Source organism: Lissotriton helveticus, chromosome 6 (assembly GCF_964261635.1).
Source record: "Lissotriton helveticus chromosome 6, aLisHel1.1, whole genome shotgun sequence".
Lineage (NCBI taxonomy): Eukaryota > Metazoa > Chordata > Amphibia > Caudata > Salamandridae > Lissotriton > Lissotriton helveticus.
In genome coordinates, this window is record NC_136067.1 from 458224192 (window position 1) to 458251733 (window position 27542).

The following is a 27542-nucleotide window of genomic DNA, read 5'->3' on the forward strand; positions in this document are numbered from 1 at the left end:
TGAGGAAGAAAGAAAAACCACCAATGAAGCGAGAAGTATGTGTCCTGAAATATTCAGCTCAGGCCTCAGCAATCAAAAAGATCATTACAAATCGATGGGAACTGATAGAAAATGAACCGGATTTCCAGCAAGTATTTCATGGAATGCCATTGTTTGCGCATACCAGGGCAAACAATCTAAGGGAACTTCTGAAACCCGCAAAGAAGGCACATCATACCAAACATAAGGGCATGACAAAATGCTATAACTGTGGACAATGCGGCAACGTAATCATGGGCAAGAATTTAACTCATCCACATACAGGCAAAAATATCGAGCTCAGACACACGTCTGATTGCAATACAGAGAAGGTGGTATATGCTATAAAATGTCCATGTGGTTTAGTATATGTGGGAAGAACCAGCAGGAAGGTAAAAACACGCATAGTAGAACACAAGAGTAGAATCAGAAACAAGAACACTAATTCCTCTTTAGCAAGACACTGGTCAGAAGCATCACATACTATCCCACAATTACGTTACACGATTTTGGAATGTATTCAATCTAATACAGGCATGGACTTGAACACACTGTTGGCACGTAGGGAGACCTATTGGATAAAATCATTAGGAACTGTTATACCTGGTGGTTTAAATGATCATTATGAACTTTTATGTTACTTGTAAATAATAAACAATAACAATAGATTGTGAGGGTAAACACTGTTCTACTTTGATCTCCACAAGTCAAAAAGATTTTTATTTGTTTTGGTACTCAACTGAGGACCACAAATTTAAAAACAGTTTACATAAAAATAAATCAACAGAAATTAAAATAATGTTAAAGAAGACTTTAAAAATTTGTAAAAATTATAACAAACCCATTCACTGGGTGGTTGTTTGCCCACTAATAACACATTTTTTACTGTAATAATTTTGCATTTACGATATATCGGGTCAAGATATCTTGCCCGTGCTGATACTATATTTGGATGAGGACATACGTATAAAATATGCTCAATGTCCTGATCACCTCCTTGACAGAGTTTACATATCGGGGAACCAGCTAGTGACCATCTAGAGGTAAAGGTTGACACAGGTAAAATACCTAAACGCAACATTGTTATAGCCCTTCTTGCACCATGCGTAAGGGAGAATCCTAAATATGGCTGTATTTGCTTGTATTCCAATGTATCAGTATAGAGTTTATATGTAGATAACTTACTACAATATGCAAAATCCAGATCAAAGCTCAGTCTAGGTGTAAAACATTTTAGAAAGAGTTTCAGTTGGGAATTTGACCAGGTAAGTAACGTGTCTTTAGTAAGTTTAGCAATTTCAAATGCCGCTGACATGTTCCTGAAAAAGTTGAGTTTTGATGCATCTAATTCAAATGTCTCGGTCTTTAGCAAGGATCGCAGTGAACCTTCCTTTGCGTGCAGAATATTATAAGCCCATCTGATAACGTTGGCAACAGCTGTAGCATAAGAGCTTGTTAATGAGAATTCCAGTCTTAGGGCTTGAACAGGTGTTGATTTAGAAACCTTTAAGATTTTTTTCAAAATTTTCCCTTCGGTTAGGTCCATATAGGACCATTGCTTTATTGGTATGTGCTCAGTAGCATAAGATAAAACCGGAGAAATTTTTGCTCTGTACACTTTTAGCACTGAAGAGAAGTGCCTATTTCCTGTGGCAGAGTACAATCTGGAAAGAGCCCCGGCGTGTAATTCTGATTTTCTCTTTAAATTGTTTATCTGTTTTATATTTTGCAAGTTCTTTGAGAAAATCCTGCCGAGGTAAGTATATTCATCAACTTCTTCTACTCTAACCCCGTCAAGTTTCCAACAATATTTTACACTTTGTTTCCTACCAGAAAAAGCTACCACTTTGGTTTTTGTTAAATTTGGAATTAAAAAATGGTCCTTCGAGTAATCATTTAAAGTATCCAGTAACTTTTGTAAACCACAGGGTGTAAGGTCCAACATTACAATGTCATCTGCGTATAGCAGAGCGTGAACACTATGTGAAGCGATCTTTGGAGGCAGACTAGAGCATTTTTGCAAATGATACGGTAAATCACTAAGGTACAGTGAAAATAATATTGGTGCTAGAAGGCACCCTTGTTTAAGCCCATTAGCGGTTTTGATCGATTTGGTTAGTCCTTTTTCACTCCCCATTTGCACCTGGGACCAGGTGTTGGTATGTAAATTAATTATGATCTGCAGTAGGTATTCCGGAATTCCCAATCTCCTTAACTTTTTCCACAGTGTAGGTCTGTCTACGCGATCGAATGCTGTAGAATAGTCAATAAACGCAGCATACACTGGTTGTAATTTCTGTACGATGTATTTGTCTAAAATAGTCTGGAGAATTGATATGTTGTCAGTAACTGAATGGTTAGGACGAAAGCCTGCTTGGTACTTAGGTATTAAACCCTGCGAGAAGGCCCAGTCTTTTAGTCTATCCAAAACCTCAGCAGCGAAGATTTTTCCTGTAGCGTCCATCAACGCTATTTGGCGATAGTTGCCAGCGATAATTTTACTCCCCTTTTTATAAATGGGAATTATAATACTCCACTGCCACGACTTTGGTAGTCTCCCAGTGACGAGGATATAGTTGAAGAGCGGTAGTAACATCTGACTCCATTCTTTAGGATATGACTGCAAAACCTTAATGGGTATTTGATCAGGACCTGACGCGGCGGTGCTTCTTGCTTTTCTGATATGCATTTCTATGGAAAATGCTGTAGTTTTTGCTATCAGAATAGAATTATTTTCCAAGATAATGTCTGTGTCTTTTCTGTCTGATTTACTTGAATTTTCCTTGTATAGATCGGTTAGATAGATTTCCCATTCCTGCGATGGAACTGGTGTAGCATGTAGTTTCTTTCTTGTTCCTGTCATTTTGGCGATTAGGGACCAGTATTTTCTTTGATTGTATTTTTTTGCCGCTACTTGAATATCCACCCAATTTTTGTCCTGCAACATTCTTTTTTGACTATTCTTCTCTCTTCTTAATTGATTTTTTAGTGTATTAATTTCTTGTTGAATTACAGGTGAAAATTTCAAATATTGACCTCGAATGAGTTTGTTGAGCCTCTCCGAGGTCAAAGTTCTCCTGGTTGTATTTGTATTGTTTTTCTTGTAATTTTTATTTTTATTTTTATCTTGTTTGATCCTATCTAAGAGAGCTCGTTTAAGTTTGTTGATAATACTTTCGAAGTTTGTTATTTGGTCGCTAGAATGTATACTAGTTAAAAGTTGACTATGTGAAATCATTTCAGTGATATGGTCCAAGGTCGCCGAGTTCCAAAAGATCCGTCTCTGGTTGTTGTTAATTTCAATATTACTTTTATGGAACATGATTGGGTTTGTCGAGGAGGGTATAACCGACCAACCAGTGTTTAAGCGTAAGAGAGCATGGTCGCTATCATCTGTAAAGTTGATGCTCAAATATGTAACTGTATCCACTAGCTCCATGCCACATATTATATAATCAATAATTGTTAGAGATCCTTTCCCTCGTCTTGTAAAAGACGCCGGTATGTCTCCGTCCACGTTGCCATTCAAAATTGTCCCATTTAGGTTTGGCAAACATGCTAATAACAGTTTTCCTCTCTTATCTGAAGCTTTCCCTTTAGGAAAAATTGGGATAGATAGTTCCAGCGATTCTTCTTTGTAGGGTTTTGCCCATTTTCCGATCTCGACATTAGAAATTTTTCCATTCAGGTCGCCCATGATTAAATAAGACATATTTGCTCGGTCTTCGATTATCTGTGCAATTGCATCCAAGGTTTCCATAAAGATGACGTCCTGGTTGGTGCCGGGGGGGACATACATATTAAAAAGTAGAAAGACATTTTTTTGGTCTAAATTATGAGTCTTCAGCAAAACCTTAATACTTTGGAAGTTATCAGAATTAGACTCAACAACTTCTTGGGACCATGAATGATCCTCACTCAACAAAATTGCCAATCCGCCCCTTGCATGGCCTCGGTTTGTAGCTTTAGCAGGAATATCGTAGACATAGTAGCCCGTCTGGTTAAAAGATTTTGTTGCCCAGGTTTCCTGCAGAGCCAAAATATCGGGATGATTTTTGAGAGCTTCATTCATTTTATTATTTGTTTTTCCGGCTATGTTCCATGAAGTGATCTCTAAACCATTGTTAAACACTAGGATGTTGATGGTAAGATAATTTATTACTGTTTAATGTCTCCGAGACCCAAGCCCAAGACTTTGTTGATTTTTTGTCCTCTGTCGCGTTTAGGTCTTGGCTCCAGACTTTTCTTTCGCCATTGTTCACATGAATTTTCAAAATTTCTTTTCTAGCGCGAATTGATCCTAGATCGTCTTGATTAGAATTCTTAGAATAACGATTCTCAATTGGGGTATTCAAATTAGTGCCTAAGAGGCCAGTAGTCCTGTTCTTAACTTTAGTTTCCTTAGAAAGAAATCTTTCGATAACATCATAACCACATTTGTGTAATGTTTCTTTTTCCTTTATAATAATCCCGGGAAGTACGGATGACCAAAATGTTACTTCCGCTATTTTACGATTTTCTTTTATGGGGAAGGTCACCAGATCTATTTCTTTGCTGGTTATAGATTGTAATGGATGTATTTGTTGTAGAAGACTAATTATCCTTCCTCGATTTAATGGTAAATTATCGATTGGAAAGAGTTCTTCAAATTGTAAATGATTAGTCAAGATTTGTTCACAGCCTAAAGGCATCTTATTGTTATTTTCACTTATTTCCTTGTTTGTCTGTCCTACTCTATCAGTAAATTTGGAAGGTATAAATTCATTCGCTCTATAGTTCAATGACTTTATTGATTGTATATTTTTCCTAACACTAGTTGCCTCTACCAAAGTTAAATCAGATATTAATTTATCATTTTGTCCCTCTTGATTTTTTTGAGGAGTGATGGTGTTTTTGAATTTTAGCTTTCGGGAGTTCTTTTTATTAATTCTTCTTATCGGTTTCCTTCTTCTGTTTTTCCCTTTTTTTCTAGGTTAAGGTTTATTTGGGAGATCTTGTCGTCTCCAACTTCATCAGGTGTAAATTTTGTAGAGGTTCCTTGTTCTTCCTTATCGGACCCTGACTTTTGCAAGTTTAATTTATTGGAAACCGAAAAAATAGAGTACTCTTTAACAGTGGGTAAAGGCTCTTCTCTAAAAAGTTTCTTCAAGGAGTATATTTTGACATCCTTAGGATTTTTCCGGATCTTCTTATTTGGTTTTTCAAGTATTTTTACCTCGAGTGTTTGGGTACTATTGTCACATTTAATTTGAGACTCCGTGCTTATGATGATATTAGAAGAAGTATTGTAGTTGTCCTGCTTCGCAACAGTTATCTGTTTATTATTTGTTACATCAGCGAATTCTTTTTTCCTTTTTTCTTCTACTAAGAATTTTAATATGCCAATTTGGACATCCAAGTTTTGATCGGAGTTTTCCAAGATATTACCTAAAAAAGAAAGAACCAATTCCAATATTTCCTGTAAGGTGTAAAGAGCTTTTGATATAGGTGTTGCGGTATTAGTTGAATTAATGTTATTAGGAAGAAATGGGTCCAATGAAGAATCCAGGACTATTTTGTGTTCTAGTGATTGTTCCTGGGACCTGGTGAGTGAATTATCTGGATTTGACTGAAGATCTAAGATATTTTCCATCGACTTCATGTCGTTTTGAAAAGGATCCTCAGTACAGGAAAGGCTACCTATTCGTTTTATAGGTGTTAGAGATGTTAAGTGTAAGGACTCGTGATTCGGGATTTGTGATTCCTGTGTTGAAAATAATATATTTTGGTTGGATTCAAGACCCAAAACGCTAGAATTTTGAATAGTTTGAAGGTCCAGGAGGGGCAACTCAGTTACCTCATTGATTTTAGTTGTTTCAATATTTGTTGGAATTTCCCAAACGTGAGTAGGAGCTTGCTTTTTTGGTGATAAGGCTGTGAAATAGTTACTAATTGCCGGGGTTCTAGTTATCTGGCCGTGTTTTATTGCTTTGTCAGAAGATTTTCTGACTGCTTCCTCAGTGCCCATTCGCTTCATGAATATAGTGCGAGATCTGAGCTTTTTAAAAGCCATTTAGGTTTGCTGGAAGGAATTTGCGAGGTGTAGGTAATGGTACCTTCTCTGTTGTTGATTGGTACGCCAACAGCTCAAAGAGTCGTCTCCCTGATAGTAGAGTCAAGTAGACAGATGTTACATTTACCGCACTGAAGCCGGTTTTTACTCGACCCTAGGACCCTAGGGTACCAGGATTTGATAGGTCGCAGTTGTAGGGTAGAGGTAAAATGAAAATAAGGTGGCCCGTCCCGTCCTGGTACGTCCCCGGACGGCCACAGACGGCCCGCCCTTTGCCTGGGCTTCGCCCCGTGCTCCGACCCGCGCGCGTCCCGCGATGCGCGTTGCAGGGTTTGATTAAGTAGTGTGTTAGGTTGTAGGGGCGTGGCACTGGGAGGGGGCGCGGCTCACGCGGGAAGAGGACCCAGCTGAGGGTGTTGTATGCTGGTCCTCGCAGTCCCGGGGCCGGCGCCTCTCCCTCCTCTGCGGCCACGAAGGTGATTATAGGCTTACTGCCAAGTCCAGTAGCAAATATCACACGTTGTTGGCTACTCCAGTAGCGAGAGGAAAACAAACACAGCAGCAGCAGCGTCTCTTACACGGGGCCGCGAGAAGTTATCCGCACTTGGCTGGGGGCGTGGCACTGGGAGGGGGCGCGGCTCACGCGGGAAGAGGACCCAGCTGAGGGTGTTGTATGCTGGTCCTCGCAGTCCCGGGGCCGGCGCCTCTCCCTCCTCTGCGGCCACGAAGGTGATTATAGGCTTACTGCCAAGTCCAGTAGCAAATATCACACGTTGTTGGCTACTCCAGTAGCGAGAGGAAAAGACCTTTGCTCACTTTGCCACTGGATTCAAGCAAGCCGGGCTGAAGACGGCTGGAATGCCAGAAACCGGTCCTCGGAAGCTTGTTTCCAGGGAAGGCATGGCTTGGCAGTTCGGGCTGGACTGTTCCCATGAGGCACAGGGTCAGACTGATTTGCATATAGCCATGTCTGAACTGGGGTGGCAGAGTGGGCTAAAGAACGGTGATAGATCAAACCCAGATCTTTTGACTCAGACGTGAGTCCCTTGCTCACTTTGCCACTGGATTCAAGCAAACCGGGCTGAAGACGGCTGTAATGCAAGAAACCGGTCCTCGGAAGGTTGTTTCCGGTCCAAGGAAGGCATGGCTTGGCAGTTCGGGCTGGACTGTTCCCATGAGGCACAGGGTCAGACTGATTTGCATATAGCCATGTCTGAACTGGGGTGGCAGAGTGGGCTAAAGAACGATGATGGATTAGACCCAGATCTTTTGACTGGGTGTGAGTGTTTGATTGATTCAGATGCTCTGTCCATAACCACCCCCTTTTTTACTGCTTTTGGCTGCCATAAGTGTGGCAGGGTATGCTCAGACGTGAGTCCCTTGCTCACTTTGCCACTGGATTCAAGCAAGCCGGGCTGAAGACGGCTGTAATGCCAGAAACCGGTCCTCGGAAGCTTGTTTCCGGTCCAGGGAAGGCATGGCTTGGCAGTTCGGGCTGGACTGTTCCCATGAGGCACAGGGTCAGACTGATTTGCATATAGCCATGTCTGAACAGGGGTGGCAGAGTGGGCTAAAGAACGGTGATGGATTAGACCCAGATCTTTTGACTGGGTGTGAGTGTTTGATTGGTTCAGATGCTCCGTCCATCACCACCCCCTTTTGTACCGCTTTTGGCTGCCACAAGTGTGGAAGGGTATGCTCAGATGTGAGTCCCTTGCTCACTTTGCCACTGGATTCAAGCAAGCCGGGCTGAAGACGGTTGTAATGCCAGAAACCGGTCCTCGGAAGCCTGTGTCCGGTCCAGGGAAAGCATGGCTTGGCAGTTCGGGCTGGACTGTTCCCATGAGGCACAGGGTCAGACTGATTTGCATATAGCCATGTCTGAACTGGGGTGGCAGAGTGGGCTAAAGAACGGTGATGGATTAGACCCAGATCTTTTGACTGGGTGTGAGTGTTTGATTGGTTCAGATGCTCCGTCCTTCACCACCCCCTTTTGTACCGCTTTTGGCTGCCACAAGTGTGGAAGGGTATGCTCAGATGTGAGTCCCTTGCTCACTTTGCCACTGGATTCAAGCAAGCCGGGCTGAAGACGGTTGTAATGCCAGAAACCGGTCCTCGGAAGCTTGTTTCCGGTCCAGGGAAGGCATGGCTTGGCAGTTCGGGCTGGACTGTTCCCATGAGGCACAGGGTCAGACTGATTTGCATATAGCCATGTCTGAACAGGGGTGGCAGAGTGGGCTAAAGAACGGTGATGGATTAGACCCAGATCTTTTGACTGGGTGTGAGTGTTTGATTGGTTCAGATGCTCCGTCCATCACCACCCCCTTTTGTACCGCTTTTGGCTGCCACAAGTGTGGAAGGGTATGCTCAGATGTGAGTCCCTTGCTCACTTTGCCACTGGATTCAAGCAAGCCGGGCTGAAGACGGTTGTAATGCCAGAAACCGGTCCTCGGAAGCCTGTGTCCGGTCCAGGGAAAGCATGGCTTGGCAGTTCGGGCTGGACTGTTCCCATGAGGCACAGGGTCAGACTGATTTGCATATAGCCATGTCTGAACAGGGGTGGCAGAGTGGGCTAAAGAACGGTGATGGATTAGACCCAGATCTTTTGACTGGGTGTGAGTGTTTGATTGGTTCAGATGCTCCGTCCATCACCACCCCCTTTTGTACCGCTTTTGGCTGCCATAAGTGTGGCAGGGTATGCTCAGACGTGAGTCCCTTGCTCACTTTGCCACTGGATTCAAGCAAGCCGGGCTGAAGACGGCTGTAATGCCAGAAACCGGTCCTCGGAAGCTTGTTTCCGGTCCAGGGAAGGCATGGCTTGGCAGTTCGGGCTGGACTGTTCCCATGAGGCACAGGGTCAGACTGATTTGCATATAGCCATGTCTGAACAGGGGTGGCAGAGTGGGCTAAAGAACGGTGATGGATTAGACCCAGATCTTTTGACTGGGTGTGAGTGTTTGATTGGTTCAGATGCTCCGTCCATCACCACCCCCTTTTGTACCGCTTTTGGCTGCCACAAGTGTGGAAGGGTATGCTCAGATGTGAGTCCCTTGCTCACTTTGCCACTGGATTCAAGCAAGCCGGGCTGAAGACGGTTGTAATGCCAGAAACCGGTCCTCTGAAGCCTGTGTCCGGTCCAGGGAAAGCATGGCTTGGCAGTTCGGGCTGGACTGTTCCCATGAGGCACAGGGTCAGACTGATTTGCATATAGCCATGTCTGAACTGGGGTGGCAGAGTGGGCTAAAGAACGGTGATGGATTAGACCCAGATCTTTTGACTGGGTGTGAGTGTTTGATTGGTTCAGATGCTCCGTCCATCACCACCCCCTTTTGTACGGCAACCTATGATAGGCATTTGTACCACACACATAATCTATTCAAGGGAAAACAGGATCTGTATCACTTCTTACTCACCAACCTCCTGTTATTAAAAAAACATGATTACACTCACTAGAACCAATGACATTATTATTAAAATCAGTTTTTAACCTTAGTAATCAAAGCTTTCCTCTATGATGCCAATCCAGAGTCATTACAGCATATAATCACCTTCTCTAAAAGCCCATGGAGGTACATGGGACTTTTGCTCAGCAGCCTTTTCTTAAAAACTCTTTCTCCTATCTTCTACTAAATTTATAAATTCAGTCGCTTCTTGACGTAAAATACATTTTTAATTATTATGATGTTCTCTTTCCCACACTGATCTGTTTGTTCAGCTGCTTCAGTCACCACTTATGTCCACTCAGGTGCTGTATACTTCTTGTTCGGAACTCTTGATCTTTTTGTTCTCCAAACGATATCTTCTTCGGAATCACTTTGTTCAGTATGGCTTGGTACTTCTAGTATTGTATTTGGAACTTTTTCTTTTAGAGTGAATTTCAGTCTTTTCACTCCCTTAGGCCATATATCTTCTTTGCTTCCTTTTTTCACTTGCACAGTTTCACCAGGTTCAAGACTAGGTTCACAACTTCTTTTGTTTGCCTCTTTTCTCGTCTGTACTTGTTCTTGAATCAAATTCTCTCCATCATTAACATCGACAATTGTCTCTTGAGACCGAGTAGCTGGTGCCCACTTAATTCGACTTTGCTCAGGCTCAGACTCATGCCCTTTTTGACTCTCAACCTGTTCTTGTTCTTCCTCTTCTTGTCTTTCAAGTGAACTTGGGACTCTTTTTGTGTGACATGCGTGAATCCAATTCGGTAAGCCACCACACTACACTGCTGTCGTCACCAGTATCACTTGGTATGGCCCATGCCAACGTGGTTCCAAACACGACTTTCTCACATGTTTCTTCAACAGAATCCACTCTCCTGGACTTAGGCTATGTGCTTGTTCTAGCTGTGTTGTGGTTGCAACTTCTCCAACCTGATGATACACAGAACGCACCATATCAGCCAACCCTTTGCAGTAATCGAGCACTAGATCGTCAGTTATATACATCAGTTGATTTGCTGGAATTAATGGCTGTCTCATTTCTCTCCCCATAATCAATTCATGAGGAGACAATTCCGTTTTTTTTTATCAAGAATACTTCTCAGACTCATCAAAACCAAAGCTAAAGTATCAGGCCATTTCAGTGCTGTGGACGCACAAACTTTTGACAATCTCGACTTAATAGTGCCATTTATTTGCTCGACCATACCTAAAGCTTCTAGTCAATAGGCAATGCTGCACAAATCATCCAAATTATTTTATTATTAAAATGTGTTCCTCTATCTGTTTCTAAAGAGACTGGAAATCCAAACCTAGGTATCATTTCTCTTAGTAGCAATTTAGCAACTGTTAGACTATCATTTCGTCTTGTTGGATATGCTTCTACCCGAACGAGAAAACAAACAAACCATGACCAACACATATTTCGGACCATTTCATGGGGGTAATTAGATAAAATCTGCCTGCAGTCTGGGAGAGGGTCCTGCTGCTTTTCCAATTCGTCCCCAACTGACAACTGTTTTTCTTCATGCATTTTGCTGCTGGCAAGTTATGAACCTCTGACAAAAACTCTCTGCAATCTCTCAGAATTTTGGCTTGAACCAGGACTGCTTAAAAAGCCTTATCATGGAGGCTTGGCTTACGAACATGGACGAGTAGATGCTTTCCTTCTGAGATCCGCATTATTTCAACATCCTGAATAATCCGGATCTCAACAATCAGCAGACCGGTCACACAAAGTGGTGAAGATCCGTGCTCGTGGTGTTTGGGACACGCGACGAGCGGATGCTGCAGTACAGCGGCGTAGCGAAGTGGCCGTGGCCTCGGGAGACGCGAGGCACCATCTTGAGGCTGCGGCTGGACGGGACCGCCGGAGAGACCCGTGGATCGACTGGGAGGCCCGGGTTCATCGTAATCATAGCTGGCCATCTGGGAACTGAATTCGGTGATCCTGGCATCTCTGGGGAAGCCGGCAGAATGGCGGCATATGATAGAAGTTGTGGCTGTCCCCGGGACGTAGTAGAGTGAGACAGAGGTACGCTGCACCTGCCTATCGGTGAAGGAGGGCAGAGAGGAAGAGTGCAGACGGCTGGATATTGCTGGAGCCGTGTTTCCCGCTCCCTTCAGTGAACACATGAACTTACGAATGCGGTGCTTTCCCCCGGGCTGCCGGTGAGGATACTAGCCGATGGCAAGCGGCAACAGTGAGGTCCCGCTGGTACACAGCCAGGCAGAATCTGTTGGTGCTGGGTCGGGATAACTTTGAGGGACTGCTTGGTGGTGGCAGGGGCAACGGCAGGGCCACAAACTGTATTGAAACTGGGGGGCTGTTCAACGTACATGCTACTGTACTGGCAGGGTTGCAGTGCTGGTTGCCTTCTTCCTGCATCGAGGAGGGAGCCATTGGTCTGGAGGGGCCCCTTAGATTGATAGGAGCACACGGAGGCTTGGGATCATTTATAGGGGATACCGCTGTGCATCCAGGTTCCTGAAGGCAATAGCACGGACGGATGAATGGTGAAGGCATGATCATTCCCATGGAGGGAACCAAGACGACGAGAGAGATTGTGGTCCCTCGAGCAATTGGTTGGGAGGCCTGTGTGCATAAGGTTCCTGATAGCCAGAAAGCACAGACCATACCCCCGGAGGGACGTGCGACCCAGCCGACAAACATGGGGAAGGACAGAATCCCCAAGCCGCATCAAATAAAATCTCTATCTATGCACAGCCACAGGTGCAGGGACCCGAGCAACGTGAAGACCACAATGGTGCTGACTTGGTACCTCCAGGTGGATGGGATGACGATCTCCCCACATTGGTGGATGTGATCCAAGCCATCCAGTCGATCAGGAACGACATGGTCAATAGAATTGACTCTGTGGCTATAGACGTCAACTAGCTACAGGAAGATCTGCGGAAAGTGTCAGACAGAGTGGCCACCAACTAGAAGAGCGTTAGTGCACTACAATCTGAGGTCAAGACCCTCAGTGCTACGGTGATTGACTTAAAGAGGCAGGTGATACACCTGGGCGTGAGGGCGGAGGACTCAGAGGGGAGGTCGCATAGGAATAATTTATGTTTTGTGGGGTTACCCGAAAAAGCAGAAGGCCCCTCCATAGAGTTATTTCTGGAAGAATGGCTCACTAAGGTGATCGCTCCTAAGACCCTCTCCAAATCTTTCAACATCGAGCACTTGTTCTGCCCCACCCCCCCAGGCCGGGGGCACCGCCATGGGCTATTATTGCCAAACTGTTTAATTACAGAGATAAAGACTACCTGCTGCAGTTGTCACGATACAGAGGCTAGTTCCTTTTCGAGGGTCATTCTATCTCCATATATCCGGACTATACGCAGAGAGTACAAGACCAAAGGAAAATGTACGTAGCGGTCCAACGCAGGTTGCATGAGTTGGACCTGAAATACAGCCTCATGTTTCCTGCGACTGCGGGTTGAAAATTAAGGACACACCCTTTTCTTCTAAAGTGACATTTTTTACATTGTGATCAAAAACCCGACTTCTCCATTTCGAAAATACACGTATGAAATGTAATAAGGCAACGTCAATGCTATCCAGTGGTCGGGATATGTTTTGCAGTAGTGAAAAATAAATGTAAGAGTTTTGCACTTCCTGGACACGTAAATCTTGAAAGTTCATATCTAACTTTTTAAACACATTGCACCCTGCCTCCTGGGCTGTCCAGGGCCTAACTTGGGGGTGACGTATATGTATTAAAAGTTAAGGTTTGGTCCTGGCAAAGGGTTTATGTTGCCAGGTCTAAATGACAGTTTAAAACTGCATGCACAGGCTGTGCAATGGCAAGCCTATGACCCTTTGAAGGGATATTTAAGTGGGTGGCACAATAAGTGGTGCAGACCCACTAGTAGCATTTAATTTACTGGCCCTGGGCATATGTAGTGCTACTTTACTTACAAGTAGATTAAATATCGCTGTTGGGTATGAGCCAATGTGACTATGTTTTTGAGCAGAGAGCACAAGCACTTTAGCACCGGTTAGCAGCTGTAAAGAGTACCAAGGCCAGGAAAAATGAATTCGGCAAAAAGTGGAGGGCAAAGGCAAAACGTTTGGGTATGACCCTGTGGAAAGGTCCAAGTCCAACACCATTTGTTTGTAATTTTTAAACAAGGATTGAAACATCACATTAACCATGTGGTAAAGGACTTACAGGTAAGTCCAATGGGGCTCCTTTGATGGAGTAGGTCGCAAGAACTTTGGGCCCACAGGAGCACAGTTGGTTGGTCGGTGCCGGTCCTATTTTCAGCCTGGCGTTGTGCATCTTGAGATCTTCGCAGTCAGGAGCAGCCAACTTTGAGATACGCTCTCGGGACAGCAGGAAGATGTCCCTCATCACGTGCTTGCTTCTGATGTGATGTTTTTGGGAGTCTGGTGTGGACTCTTCTGCTAGGTGTTTGCTGTTGAGTCTGGTACCCCATGTTTTGGTTCGCCATGGCACATGTAGGTCCTTGTTTCTCCAAACTTGGTGTGAAGACAGATCTGACCCTCCTGAGCTGATGTATCTTATCTTGCTTCAGTGCTGCGTCGAGGAGCATCAAGTCGACAAACTGGACTTCACGGTATCGGGGCCTGCTTGTGCAGAGGAGTGATATCTTCGGTCCAAGGGAGCTTCTTAGTGATTTCTTGAAGGCTGGAGTTGCTCCAGGGTTCTTGGAGTCCTTTCAGGTTCAGGATGACACAGCAGACAACAATTGTCGAGTCTTTGAGCAGCAGGCAGGGTTTGGCTGCTTTTTCTTCTGCAGCAGGGCTTTAGTTTGTGTGCAGCGGGTCTTCTTTGTCCTGGTCTTCTCTTGTCCGTCCAATCTGAAGTTCAGGTCTCAGGGTGCCACCTAAATACGGAATTTAGTGGCGTTACAAGGGAAGACAGATAGTAGCAATGGACTGCCTACCGTTAGGGTGTTTACACCCTCTATTGACTACGTCCTGTGGGAAGGGGCACTAACTTATCCTGGATAGGTTGTTTCTCCACCATCCCAAGATGGTGGAATTTCAGGGGAGGGGTTCACATCGTCTGCCCCTCCCGAGGGTGGTGTAGGCTAAGTGGGCGCCCACCTCCTAATCTCAGTAATTTTCCTGCCTTTCCACCTACCAAAAGTGGAGCAAGAAAGGGGTCTTGGCTTCCCCCACTATCTGGAGGTTCTTGGGTTGGATTTCAAAGGCGGCATCCCCTTTGAAGCGTCCCACCCAAGAAGACCATCCTGTCCTGTAGGAGGTGTGACGCGCCTCTGCCCAGAACAGTCTTTGTCTCTGTCGTCTGAGAGCGCTGGCTCTCACCTCATGAGGTCAAAAACATGTCTGGTGGCGGCAAACTGGTAAAAACAAGTCAGAGACCACAGCAGTGCATGGTAGGTTTTCAGGGCACCCTCTAAAAGGGTCTCCTGTGGGACTTTATTAATAAATATGACACTGGTATCAGTGAAGATTTATTAAGACAAGATGGTTCGTACCAAACATCTTAGAAATCAGTGAAGCCATCATGGAGGTAGGAAACTCGTTTTGATAAGTATCCAGCCCATGTACTCCTTATGGCTTCCCTGTGCACTTACAATATCAGAATAGACTGGACATGTGTAGGGGCATATCTGTCATTCTGATATGCCTTCATTTAGGCTATAGTGCACCCTGCCTTGGGGCTGAAGGCCTGCAGTAGGGGCGACTTACCTATATCTTATGCAATGTTTAAGTGGCATGGCACATAGGGCTGGGTGCTGTGTCAATTCTTCGGATTTCTCTGCACCAAGACACGCATCCTGAAATGGCAGAGTACATAGCCTAGGTGAGGGGTCCCTGGAGTGGCAGAAACAGTCCTGCAGCCCCAGAGAACCCTTTTCAGTACCCATGCCCTAGGTACCGCGGTACCATTTACTAGGGACCTTCAGAGGTCGTTCAAATTCCACACCCCTGGACCCACTCCGAAGGAAGTGGAATAAAACAATAGTGAGGGTGATCTCATACCAGAATCACACCAGGCAGAAAATGGGGGCTAACCAAGCAAAAAGAGGCCCTTTCCTATAAACATAATACAAGTAAGTAAGTGGGCTTAGATAATGTTGCCCTAACATTGAAACAAGGATGTTGTACCTTTTCTAGATCTGCCCTACAGACAGCTTTTTGTTGTCTTTTGTGGAAAACCTATAGTCCACAATATCAATACTGAAAATTGGCTTTATGTCAACCCATTGCTTATCACTGGTTGGCTTTCTTGTCAATCTCATTTGCTTTTTTTGTGTTCAGTAGCTTTCCTCCTTCTGCTTGTGATTGTCCCCTTCCATCCCCTGGAGCATCACTTCTTTACCATCTTTTTGAGTGGTTGCTTCTGCTCAAATCTGGAAATTACTTATTTCTTTTCTTTAAGCACTCCATTGGGTTGTATGTTTTCTTTACTGTCTCTTTCAAGCGCTGCTTTCCCCATCACGTGTGCTGTGTTGCTCCCCCAGCCTCCTAACTTGTCAGTAAAATTACAGAAATGTGTATATATGTGTCAGGGTTTGACTAAAGAGCAGCCTTTATTTGAGTTGGTTTTGAATCGTCTCTTGTGTTCCACATTTTGCACTAAACTCTAGACCTTGATACACAAACGCAACATTTATGTGGCTGGGGGAGACAAACTGCTGCAGTCTTTTATTTGGCATTTAAGGCAGAAGGTGTTCTTAAAAGGATTGAAAAGCAGATCTTTCTTCGCCAAGAGCCACTTAAATCTGCTCCGTGAGCTGATCCTGCGCTCCACATGGCTGTGGCATTTGTTTCAGTTTTGAACCCCGTAGTAAGTAAATTAGACATTGGTTAGCATTTTCAGTTAAACTGTGACACTACTTTATTCTTTTTTTAATTCAAGTCAGAGGTTACTGCATGAAATATTTAAAAAGTAAACTGTTCTCTTTATATTGTACTTTTTAAATTGAATGTACAGTTTTAATATTCCTTAAGACTTGTTTGCATTTCATACAGTATTTTCTTTTTTTTTCTTTTACTTTAAAAAAACAATGCTCTACAAACAAGTATTGGCAAAGCCAATACTTGCCGCTCGTATTGAAAAGGCAAGGCTTATTGGCTTTGCCAGTGTTTGTTTCACCTCTTCTCCTGTGTTTGCAGAAGTGGTTTTAACACCCATTCAATGTTGCTAAATCTGTTGGATCACTTGGTTTTTGCTATTTTACAATTGAATGCTGGTGTACACACAGTAAAAGCATATGTTGCCCCTAAAAGTGGTGCTCGCACTTGAATTTATACTGGTCCCAGTACATGCTTGACCAAGCTGAGCACTGCTTGCGCTGCGCAAAGCAAAAATATTTGCGAGTCTCATATTAAACAATATTATACAATATAACCCTTGCATTTTGATAATTAAACTGATACGCTCAAGTGGACTCTCTAGTAAGGAGATGACTTGGTGTGATTTAAATTACGAATGGTGATAATTGGGTAGGGATTTAAATTACGAATGGTGATAATTGGGTAGGTTAAACACGTCATCAAAGCAACAACGAAACAGGAACTAAAGTCTGCATATCTGATTAATGTTTATATTCAGCCAACAGGCCCTAGTAGGGAATCAACTTGCGGTATACTGTATAACCTTCTCGTGGAGTTAATGCTGTTAGACCCTCTAGCTGATTTTATTGTGTCTGGGGACTTTAACCTTAACTTAATGCCATCCTTCACAAGGGATGACACCTGTCAAACACAGGATTATCAATGGCTATCCCACAACAGGATTTAGGAAAAGAAACCTTGCCGTTTAGTAATAAAATTGCAATATCTTTTGTCAAAGATATGGAAGAGATGCGTATACTAAATGGTCGATTTTAAAGAAGATTCACCTCCAGCGTATACATATTTTAAGAACAAGTCAAAGTCAAGGATTGACTACACAATGATATCTCTTAATGCCTTCCATAATATCATTGCATATCAAATAAAGGAAGTCACGGATAGTGATCATTGCCAGCAGATAACAACGATTAACCTTATGAATCAGGCAAATCAACCGTTTCGAACTGTCCCGGGTCATATTGGAACAGTAAACTATAAAAAACTAATTTGGACTACTAGGAACAAGGATGTGACGAATGATCAAGTTAGTCAAATAATAGAATTGTGCTTCAATGAAAGATCATCTGAAACCTCAATAGAACAATGGGTAAAATTTACCATGATGCTGGTTAAACCCCAACCTCAGCTACGACGGGATAAAAGTAATCAAAATGATGATCAAAAGGAAAACAAATCATATATAAACCTGCCATATACCATTACTAAACTAAAAAGAGTACGGCATAAGATGATAAGGCAAATCAAGAAAACTATTCCTAACGAGGAAACATCAGGCAAACTGAAAGCTGCGAATCAAAATCTAAGGAAATTAATATGGGATGAGAAAAATCAGGCACAACAAGCACTTTGGGCAAAAATATACCACGCAAGCAAACAGATAAACACAAGAGAGTTCTGGAAAATTATGAATGGTTTGGCTAGACCAAACAAAAGGGTTGTTTCCTCCGTTCTAACTGAGCAGGAATGGGTGACATTTCTTAAAAACATTTAAACCAAAATAGTATGACAATAGAGAAAATTGAATGCCAACCGACAGATACCCACGATGGAGATATGGAAACCCCAATTGTAGTAACAAAATATCAACTAAGAAAATTAATAGAAAAACAGAAAGATGGAGCACCAGGACCCAACGGTATCCCTTTTGCCCTATTCAAAGAGAATCCAGATCTATGGGCAGCACATTTAGAAAAGGTATTTAATGAAGTTATTAAAAAAGGCGTTATCCCGGAGTCATGGCGAGGATCATTTATAACGCCAATTTACAAAAAAGGGAACTGGGCGCTTGCAGAAAATTACAGGCTCATCACACTTCAAGATACAGATGCCAAGTTGTTTGCTAGGATCTTACTGAATGAGTTGAATGACTGGGCAATAAAAAAGTAAGATCCTGCCACTGAATCAAACGGGCTTTATTAAAGGATTGGGGACATCAACAAACATCTTGGGTTTATCTCTAATAATGGACAAGTCAATTAGTCTCAAACAGCCCTTGTATCTTTGTTTCGTTGATTTTAAATCAGCTTTCGATTGTGTCCAAAGGAATTTACTGTGGAAAAAGCCTAGAGAAATTAACCTTCCAACGGCCCTATTGAAAATGATTCAGCTATTGTATAGCAAAACTTGGGTTAGGGTAAGGATGGGGGATGGGCAAACGCTGTCGAAGGAAATTCCAGCCAACGAAGGATTAAAATAAGGCTGCGTACTGGCCCCCCTTCTTTTTAATTTATTCTTGGCAGATTTGTCAGGGACTTTAGATGAATTAAATGCCCACCCCCCGAAATTAGCGGATAGGCATATTTCAAACTTACTGTATGCCGATTATGCCATCCTCTTAAGCCAAACAAAAATTGGGCTGCAGCGACTAATTTCTGGAACATGTACCTACGTAAGGGAAAATGGGATGGTGATCAATGAAACTAAAACAAAGATCATGATTGTCGCAAAGAGCAAAAAATTAAGAAAAAAATGTAATTGGTATATATAGAAAACACCAAACTAGAACAGGTGGAAGTATATAAGTACCTGGGCATACTTTTTCATGAGAGGGGTAGTTACCAGCCGCAAATAAGAGATATTCAGAGGAAGTCCAACTCCCTAACAGCCGCATTTAGAATCTTGCAGAGATCGCTGGGCAACCTCACATATGGGCCATTTTTAAAGGTTATAGTGGCACGATTTCTACCAACAATCACATACGGCAGTGAGTCAATAATGGGAAGGGATACGGAAACAATAAATAATGCTGTATCTAAAACATATAAATTACTATTTCATCTCCCAACAAATGCCTCACCAGCCCAAATTAGACTCGAGTTTGGCTTAACTAACCAATATTATGCGAGGTAGGGACATTTTATCAAAACCTGGAACCGGATTAAAAACGATCAAGATAACCAAATGTCTCAGTTATTATGGAAGGAGATGAGTAATAACACAAAGGCAACACCATGGATTTTTCTTAAAGAGGCTATAGAAGAGTTTGCAGTCACCTCAATTTGGAATAATTCCATAACTAATGCTTCCTTTAAGAAAATAATTAATAGAACGTCAAATCACCTATCAATTGTAAATGATAAAGATAGTCTTACAAAAAGAAAACATGCCTGGACAATAATAAATGGATATAAAACAAAGAAGGTACAAGACTATTTGGAAATACCATGGTCAGGAAACAACAAACAAATCCTTCTCAAAGCAAGATTTGGAATCCTTCCGGGAACCAGCCACCTCCCTCTTTGGAAAATCTCTGAAAGGAGTTTAATATGTAGACTATGTAACAATGGAAAGGTTTAAGGTTTTTAAGGAACTTCTGAAAGCCCCGGTTCCTCCAGTTGTGCATGACAATCCCAAAGAAAAATGTGAGGAATTGGCGAGCTTCTTTCATTCTAAAATAGAGAAAATATTATCCTCTTTGCCTGATATTCCTCAAATCTTGGAGTCGACGGCTTGTCAAATTTCATGCCCTATTGAGCTAGCCCACTTTGGCCCCTTCTCAGAAGAGGAGGTGACGAAAGTTTTGCTTGAGATGCAGAGTGGATCTCCAAGTGACCCAGTTCCCATAAAATACCTCAAGCTTGTGGCAAATGCTTTGTCTGCCCCTCTGACTGACCTTTTAAATTTGTCATTTGCCCATGGGACCGTGCCCCAGCGATGGAAACAGGCAGTGGTAAAAGCCTTATTGAAGAAGCCAGGATTGGATCCATCCAACTTGACTAACTTCAGGCCCATTTCACTTCTGCCTGGGTTTTCTAAAGTTGCAGAGAAATTGGTCAACCGCCAGCTCTCTTACCATCTAGAGTCCAACCACCTGTTGGGAGACTCCCAGACTGGTTTCCGTCCCGGCCAGGGAACAGACACAGCCCTGTTGGCAGTAGTGGAGGAAGCTAGGAGCACTCTAGATTCAGGAGGGTCAGTGGCAGTGATCCTCCTGGACTTGAGTGCTGCCTTTGACACCGTGAGTCATCAGGTGCTCCTCCAGCGTCTGTCAGAGGTAGGTGTCTCAGGGACGGCCCTGAAATGGCTGGGATCGTTTCTTGCCAGCCGTTTCTACCAAGTCTGGGAAGGAGCAGAGCAGTGTGCCCTATTTCCCCTTCAAAGTGGAGTCCCGCAGGGCTCATCGTTGAGCCCTACCTTATTTAATATATATATGACTCCACTTGAAAGGTTAGTCGCCCCCTCGGGGGTGAAGATCATCAGCTATGCTGATGATACTCAGCTGGTGGTGGGCCTTACTCAGCTGGCGGAACAACCTGAGGTATTACACGACTGCCTGGCTAATGTCTATCGCTGGATGTCCAACTCTGCTTTAAAGCTTAATGGAGGAAAGACCGAGCTGATGCTCCTGGGTAATACCAGTCCCTCCATTATTGCTAGCTGTTGGCCCCGGTCTCTTGGTGAGCCACCATCTCCCAAGAAGGAGATCAAGTCCTTGGGAGTATGGTTGGAGCAAGATCTGTCCTTCAGGACTCACGCCAAGAAGACCGCGGGGGTCTGCTTCGGTCTTCTGAGGTCAGCTCGAAAGGTGTTACCACTACTTCCTGATCCAGCAAGGAAGCTCTTGGTACGTGGTTTAATCCTCTCGAGGCTTGACTACGGGAATGCGTTGTTTCTTGGCGCGCCCGAAGCGACCTTTAAAACTCTCCAGCAGGTGCAAAATGCAGCGGCTAGACTTCTCATGGATGTTCCTAGAAGACAGTCCGCTGCTCCGGCCCTTAAGATGCTTCATTGGCTCCCGGTGAAGGAGCGGGTGAAGTTTAAGGCGCTATGCACGGCCCACAAAATTCTGCATGGCAAAGGTCCCCCTATTCTTTGTAATATGGCCCGTCCTTATAAGCCTTCACGTCCTTTACGCTCAGACCAACAACATCTACTGCAGTCAGCGAGAGTAAGGAGAGTTCGAACTGGGGGCAGACGTTTTTCTGTACAGGTGGCGACTTTATGGAACTCCCTGCCCCTCGAGATTCGTTCTGAGCCTAAGATCGTACCATTTAGGAAACTTCTTAAGACCTTCTTGTTTCCTCAATAATGATTACTTGAGTCTCTCCTTGGTCCGTCTGCGCCGGGATGCCCCAGGGTAAGCTGAGCGCATTATAAGTTTCATAATATTATTATTATTATTAAAGGAGAATATTGTCCACTTGCTCTGTATTTGTCCGGGACTCCGAAATGAAAGGACAAAACTACTTAAAGTCCCTTTTAATGTACGCGGAATACGATCATGTAGGCAAGCCCTGAAATGTTGTCTTCAATCAAATGATATAGCCATGAATGCTACCTTTGTAAAAATTTTATTAATGGTAAAAACAAAATTAGCAGACTAAGTCTTAAATGAAGTATATTAATGATATATTTATCATGAATTTTATGATGAAAGTTTTATTGGTTTTATACTAAAAGTATTTTTGTAACTGTATATTGTAAGATTTTAAATAGTCAAACAATAAAGTATTTACTTACGTCATCAAAGTGTGTACTTGTAAAGAAACGAAGATTTGATTATGGAATAAACGAATTTGAATAGAAATGTATATTTTACAACCCCTGCAAAATTAGATACATCTGGAGACTTGCTACATTTCGAAGGTTCTTATTTAATTTCAGAAAAAAATATATTGGCTTCAAGTAACAAATTTGCTTGAAATGAAGTAGCTTTCATTGATAAAGCGTTACCAATTGTTGTTTATTTAGGTGTGGTTGGCATAGTACCTGTGGAAAGACAATACAAGCAGTTATACTCTTTTGGGAAAACCTTGCTAATTTCAGTGCACTTCTTTCTGTCTTTCAGATGAAAGTTTGGCATGGGCTACATTACTAGATGTACAATCGCCGAACGTGTGTCAGAAGAAATCAAACAAACTGAGCCTTGAACCTTCTTCTAGAATTCAAAAGCATGTTTCTTTTGGATGATGAAACAACAACACCTATTTTTGATAATGATTTGCCCTATTTTTCATGGCAAGTTTGTGTCAAGGTGATAGCTGCCGGCTTTGCCATTTACTTGGTAATATTCATTTTTTCACACTGGCTATCTTTTTGTTTCAGTTCTGCTTATCGCTGCTTGTCGGCCAAAGAGCAGGTCTTTTGGAATTTGGCTGCCACCCGTGCAGTGTTTGGAATTCAAAGTATTGTCGTGGGCTTGAGGGCTCTGCTTTTTGACACGGACTTGTATGCAGACCCAGTACGATCACAGCATGATTGGACATGGGTTGCCATTCTGGTGTCAACCGGCTTCTTCCTCTTTGAAAACGTGGCCCTCCATACGTTCAATATCTTTTTCTGGACATGCGATATTTTCTTAGCCATTCATCATTTTTTTGCCTTTGCGGGCTTCTTGGGTGCTGTGGTTTGCAGCACAGCTGGACATTATATACCAGTGATAACATTGCTCATGGAAATGAGCACTCCTTTCACCTGTGTGTCATGGATGCTTCTTAAGGTAAGAGTGTAAATGCAGTTTTATACAATCTACGAGGTAAAGTTGAAGTGTAATAATTATTTCACCTGTGACTGAAAAAACTAATAAAGAATATGATTTATTTTTGGCATTTTATTTAGCGCACATTTACATCCAGGGAGCAATTGAGGGCTTTTCAGAGAACCTTTTATAATTATCGTCCACAGAACCCTGCCCTGTCTGGCACTTACTGACCCTTGTTAGTCAGGCCTGGTTGTTTCAGAGTCTAAAGCACTTTACTACGGTGGAGCAGGTGTTCGTCCCAGCTGGAGCTGAAGACAGCAGTGTCATTCAGGGAGGATACACTGGCGTTTTCCAGCCTAGCTAGGACCAAGCTGGCCAACCTCTGGAAGGTGGCACAGGCATTCTTTAGCCCAAAGGGCATAACTATCAATTGAAAGTGCCCTTATGAGGGGGAGAATGCTGACCTCTCCTTGACCCCTCTGGACAATCTGCCTATACCCTGACATAAAGACAAAGGTACTAAGGAACTTTGCAGCCCCTAACCTGTCAATGAGGTAAACTGGAGCTCATCCGCTCTGGAAATGGGGTGGGCATCAGTCCTGGTGACTGAATTGAGGCCCCTGTAATCCTCACTGAACCTGATTTCTAGGATGCTGACTGGTGGGGCAGCCTTGGGTACCATCACCACTGGGCTGGAACAGGGACTACAGGAGGGCTTGAACAGCCTCCGGCCCATCATCTTAAAAACCTCATCTTTGATACATACTCTTACCTGATCAGACAGGCTGTATATTTTGTTGTTGAGCGGAATGCTGCCCCTATACCAATGTTATGGAGACACCAGTTGGTGAGTTGGTAAGGGAGAAAAGGGAGGAAAACTGTCTCAGTAAATTGTGATAGTCTCTCTGCTGCCCCATCTGCCAGTGTGTCGACAACTCTCTGCACTGACCCATCTTGCTCATTTGAAGACAATAGTTCCTGGAGGGGTTCACTTTCATCCTTCTCACCACCATCTATCACCACGAACATTGTCAGTTTAGACTTCTTGAAGTGGGATTTCTGTCTGTTAGCATGCCGGACCCTTAAGGGTTTCATGGATATCTGGAGGTCAGTCAGGAAGGTGGCCTCCCCTATACTATCTTTGATGTCATTGGGCCCTGTCCATCAATCCTGTAAGGCTCGGGACTCCACAGGCTCCATCACCCACACCTTCTCGCCAGGTTGGTATTCCACCAGAGTGACCTTCTGGTCGTACCATGGGTTCATCTTTTCCTGGCTGGCCTCTAGATTTGCAGTGGACTCTTTCATGAGATGCCTCATCCGAACTCTGGGGGCTATCCTGTAGCTCAGAACATCTTGTGGGCTCTTGCTCCCACCCTTCATTCACAAGACTGAGAGGTCCTCTAGCAGAGTGTCCAAGCAGAGGATCAAAGCTGCAGGAGTGCAGTCCTTTTTGTGGCACTTTCATTTACGCAAAGAGCAGACATGGTAACCGAATGTCCCACTTATGTCTCGGGGGCTCTGAAACGCCCATGATAATATCTTTCAAGGTCTTATTGAACCTTTCAACAAGCTTATTTTTTGGGGTGGATGGGGAGAGTTATGGATAGTGTGTCGATTACCCCCACACTCATCACAAAAGATCTTCATGGAGGTAAACATGAAGTTGGTGCCCCTGTCAGACACACCCCCCTTGGGGAAACCCACACGAATGAAGATCCCCATCTGTGCCCTGGCCACCAAAGGTGCTGACCTCAGGGGTTTGACTTTAGGGTATTGGGGGGCTCAATCTACCAAAACCAGAATAAACCTATTCCCTAAGGCTGGCTGGGGCCAATAAATTTGGGTAGCTAGTCAGTCAAAGGTTTTGCCATGTCCCAGATGTCCTGCCAGTGGGATATCATGAGCCAAGCCAACTCCATTAGGAAGGCCCTGTGACACTGACGGATCCCCAACACTCTGCCCAAGACCTTAGGCTCACTATCCAGGAGACCATTTGCCACAAGAAATGTAGTGATCGCCAGGGGTGTCCTCGTTGGCTTGGGCCTTGGCTTGCTGCGGTAGACCCTCAAGAGTGGGTCAATCCTTCTCCATGCAGAACTCTGCCTGGGACCGTCCTCCTGCAACTGGCCACTGGCTAGCTCAAGCAGGTCTCCCAGGCTGCCATCTCTTCCTTTGTAGGTTCTAGGGCCTCTCTTTCAGGATTATTCCACTCCCAGACCGTAGCCACTTACAGGGTGGGTTTCCCATGCCCCCACTTACGCCTCCTCTTCCTGGCAGGCACATGGGCAACTGTTTTAGACTACAGATCTGTCTGACTCCCCTGCTGGCCTGCAATAGACCATGTGGTCATAAGCTTGCACCCAAGCAATCCCAAAATCTCCGTATGAGACCTAAGCTCCACCTTCTTCCAGACGGTGTGCTCCAGGTCATTCCTCAGCAGACAGGCTTTTGGCATTGCTGGACTCATGGCTGCTCTCAGGGAACCTAAGACCCCACCCACTCCGGGGGAATCAACGTCTAAGATAGTGATTTACCTGGCTGTCTGCTGTCAGAACCTGGCAGACTACATCAGGGATAACCTGCTCTGAAAACACCAGATGTCACCTTGAAATAGTCAAGTTGGCTCCTGTGTCTCTCAGAGCCCATTGATGGAGAGCCACTGCCTGCACTTCTTAGTGTTGTTAGGCATGTGAGCTTTAGGCACATTCTCCGTCACCCAGGGACTCTAGGGTTACCTATGCACTACCCCCTAAGCTAACAGGGCAACCCTGCCAGCCCCAACACTACACTACAACACCAGATGTGGACTCACCAGTGGGATCGGCTTCTTTTTGGAGCGTTTGGCATCTCCTTTCTTGTGTCCTGACTGGAAACAGTCATATCACTGGGGATGGTAATGCCCCATGGGTTTCTTCCCGCTAATGCACCCCTTCCTAGGATAAGAAGATAAATGGGACTCCCCATGAATTCTTTTGTGGCCTTTTAGAGCACTGCTTTTGGTTTTTCTTATTCGTCCCATCCTTCCATTCAGGTAGACCTAACCCCCTTCCTGTGGTCCAATGCCCTCTGCCTCCAGGTACCTTCTTTGACACCCTGGTTCTGACCCAGAGGTCAGCCTCTTTACCAAGCTTGCTGGGCACAGTTCCCTTTGACTCAATTTGGTGCTAGTGCAACTCTATAAAACAATTACTACATATTTTCTCCTTCATCATCAAATTACTTGGTGATAAGGTCTTCCTTCATTGGGGTTTATCTCATCTGGTCAGCTTCCGCTTGGGCAAATAGGGTATCCCTCCCGACAATAGGCATGTGCTTCCACAAACTAGACCACCAGTCCCCCTCAGGGACTCTGTGGATGTGCAGGGCTACCTCATATGTTGCAAACAACTTATCAGTGTCACAGGGTTGGGGATGTGAACTGTTTTACCTCTCCTAGTCATTTCACAGTTGCTTCCACCATCATCACTGGAGTCTGAGGCTGTCTTGGCCTCAAGGTCCAGTTCTTGCTGGTCCCTCTCATTAGCCAGCACAGCCACCCTCTACTCCAAGGCCAAGGCTAGTCTCCTGTCCTCCAGTGTCATATTCTTTTCCTCCAGGGCAGGGTTAGTCAATTGTAATTTCAAGGTTCTTTGTGCTTGTCTTCCTTTATCTCTGACTGGGCCAGACTGTGAGAGGAAACTCTGCTCCCTGCTCTGGACAATGCAGGTGACCTAGCTCTAGAGGGTGTCTCCTACTCTGGCACTGGAGCCTCTGCAGTACTATATTCTTCCTCCTCCATTTCTTCTTCCTCCTCCAATACCTCATCATCTGCTTCCTCCAGTGTGCTGGAGTGTAGTAGGTGGACCTCCTGCAGTGCTTTGAGGGCTATCTAGTTGTCCCTGTTCTTAGGACCTTTGTCCACTTCAGTCCTCCCTCTTAGAATATCTTCCTTAGATCTGCCATGCTGCAGCTCTCAATGCTGCTTGGGTCTACTGCCATCCTTTCAAAAAACACAGGTGCAAAATATGGACGGAATGAATGCAATTTAGGAAAAATAAAAAAATGCTCAATTGAAAATCAAAGGTCCATTTGAAACAAAAGTTGATTTTGATGTAAGATTACATAAAAGGATTTGTGATTTTAACTTGGATCACAGAGTGGTAATGCAAAACATAATTCCTAGATTTACCAGTTGAACACCAATGTAGGAATTTGGGGGATTAGTTGAATGTGCGACTATCCACCTGAAGTAATAACCACATACCTTATCAGGGTGAACCACTAAAGGCACTACATTGACCTGATGTCAACCCTGAGGGAGCTGTGGTGCAGAGGAGACAGGCTTATCTCAGAGGAAAGGTTTAAAGGATTAATGCCGTACCAAAACAGCAATACATTCCAAGTGCAACATTAGAAAAAAAACAGAGTTAAGAATTTCAAAAGTTCAATATTTTAATAGTGTCAAAATAGCATTAAGTGCCAACTGCAGGCAAAAGAAACATCCGCAAAGGTGCACCACAAAACATGAAACAATAAGTGCAAATGGTATTA

General features: G+C 44.0%; 1 protein-coding gene across 2 annotated transcripts in view; it reads left to right on the top strand.

Annotated features, from left to right (window-relative positions):
- Positions 1–27542, top strand: part of CLN8 (CLN8 transmembrane ER and ERGIC protein) — a 234678-nt gene that overhangs the window by 25617 nt on the left and 181519 nt on the right. For both annotated transcript variants that reach the window (XM_078647909.1, XM_078647910.1), the window contains exon 2: positions 22377–23027. In XM_078647909.1, coding sequence (XP_078504035.1) covers positions 22482–23027 — 546 coding nt within the window. In that variant the 5' untranslated portion in view covers positions 22377–22481. The remainder of the gene's footprint in view (positions 1–22376; positions 23028–27542) is intronic.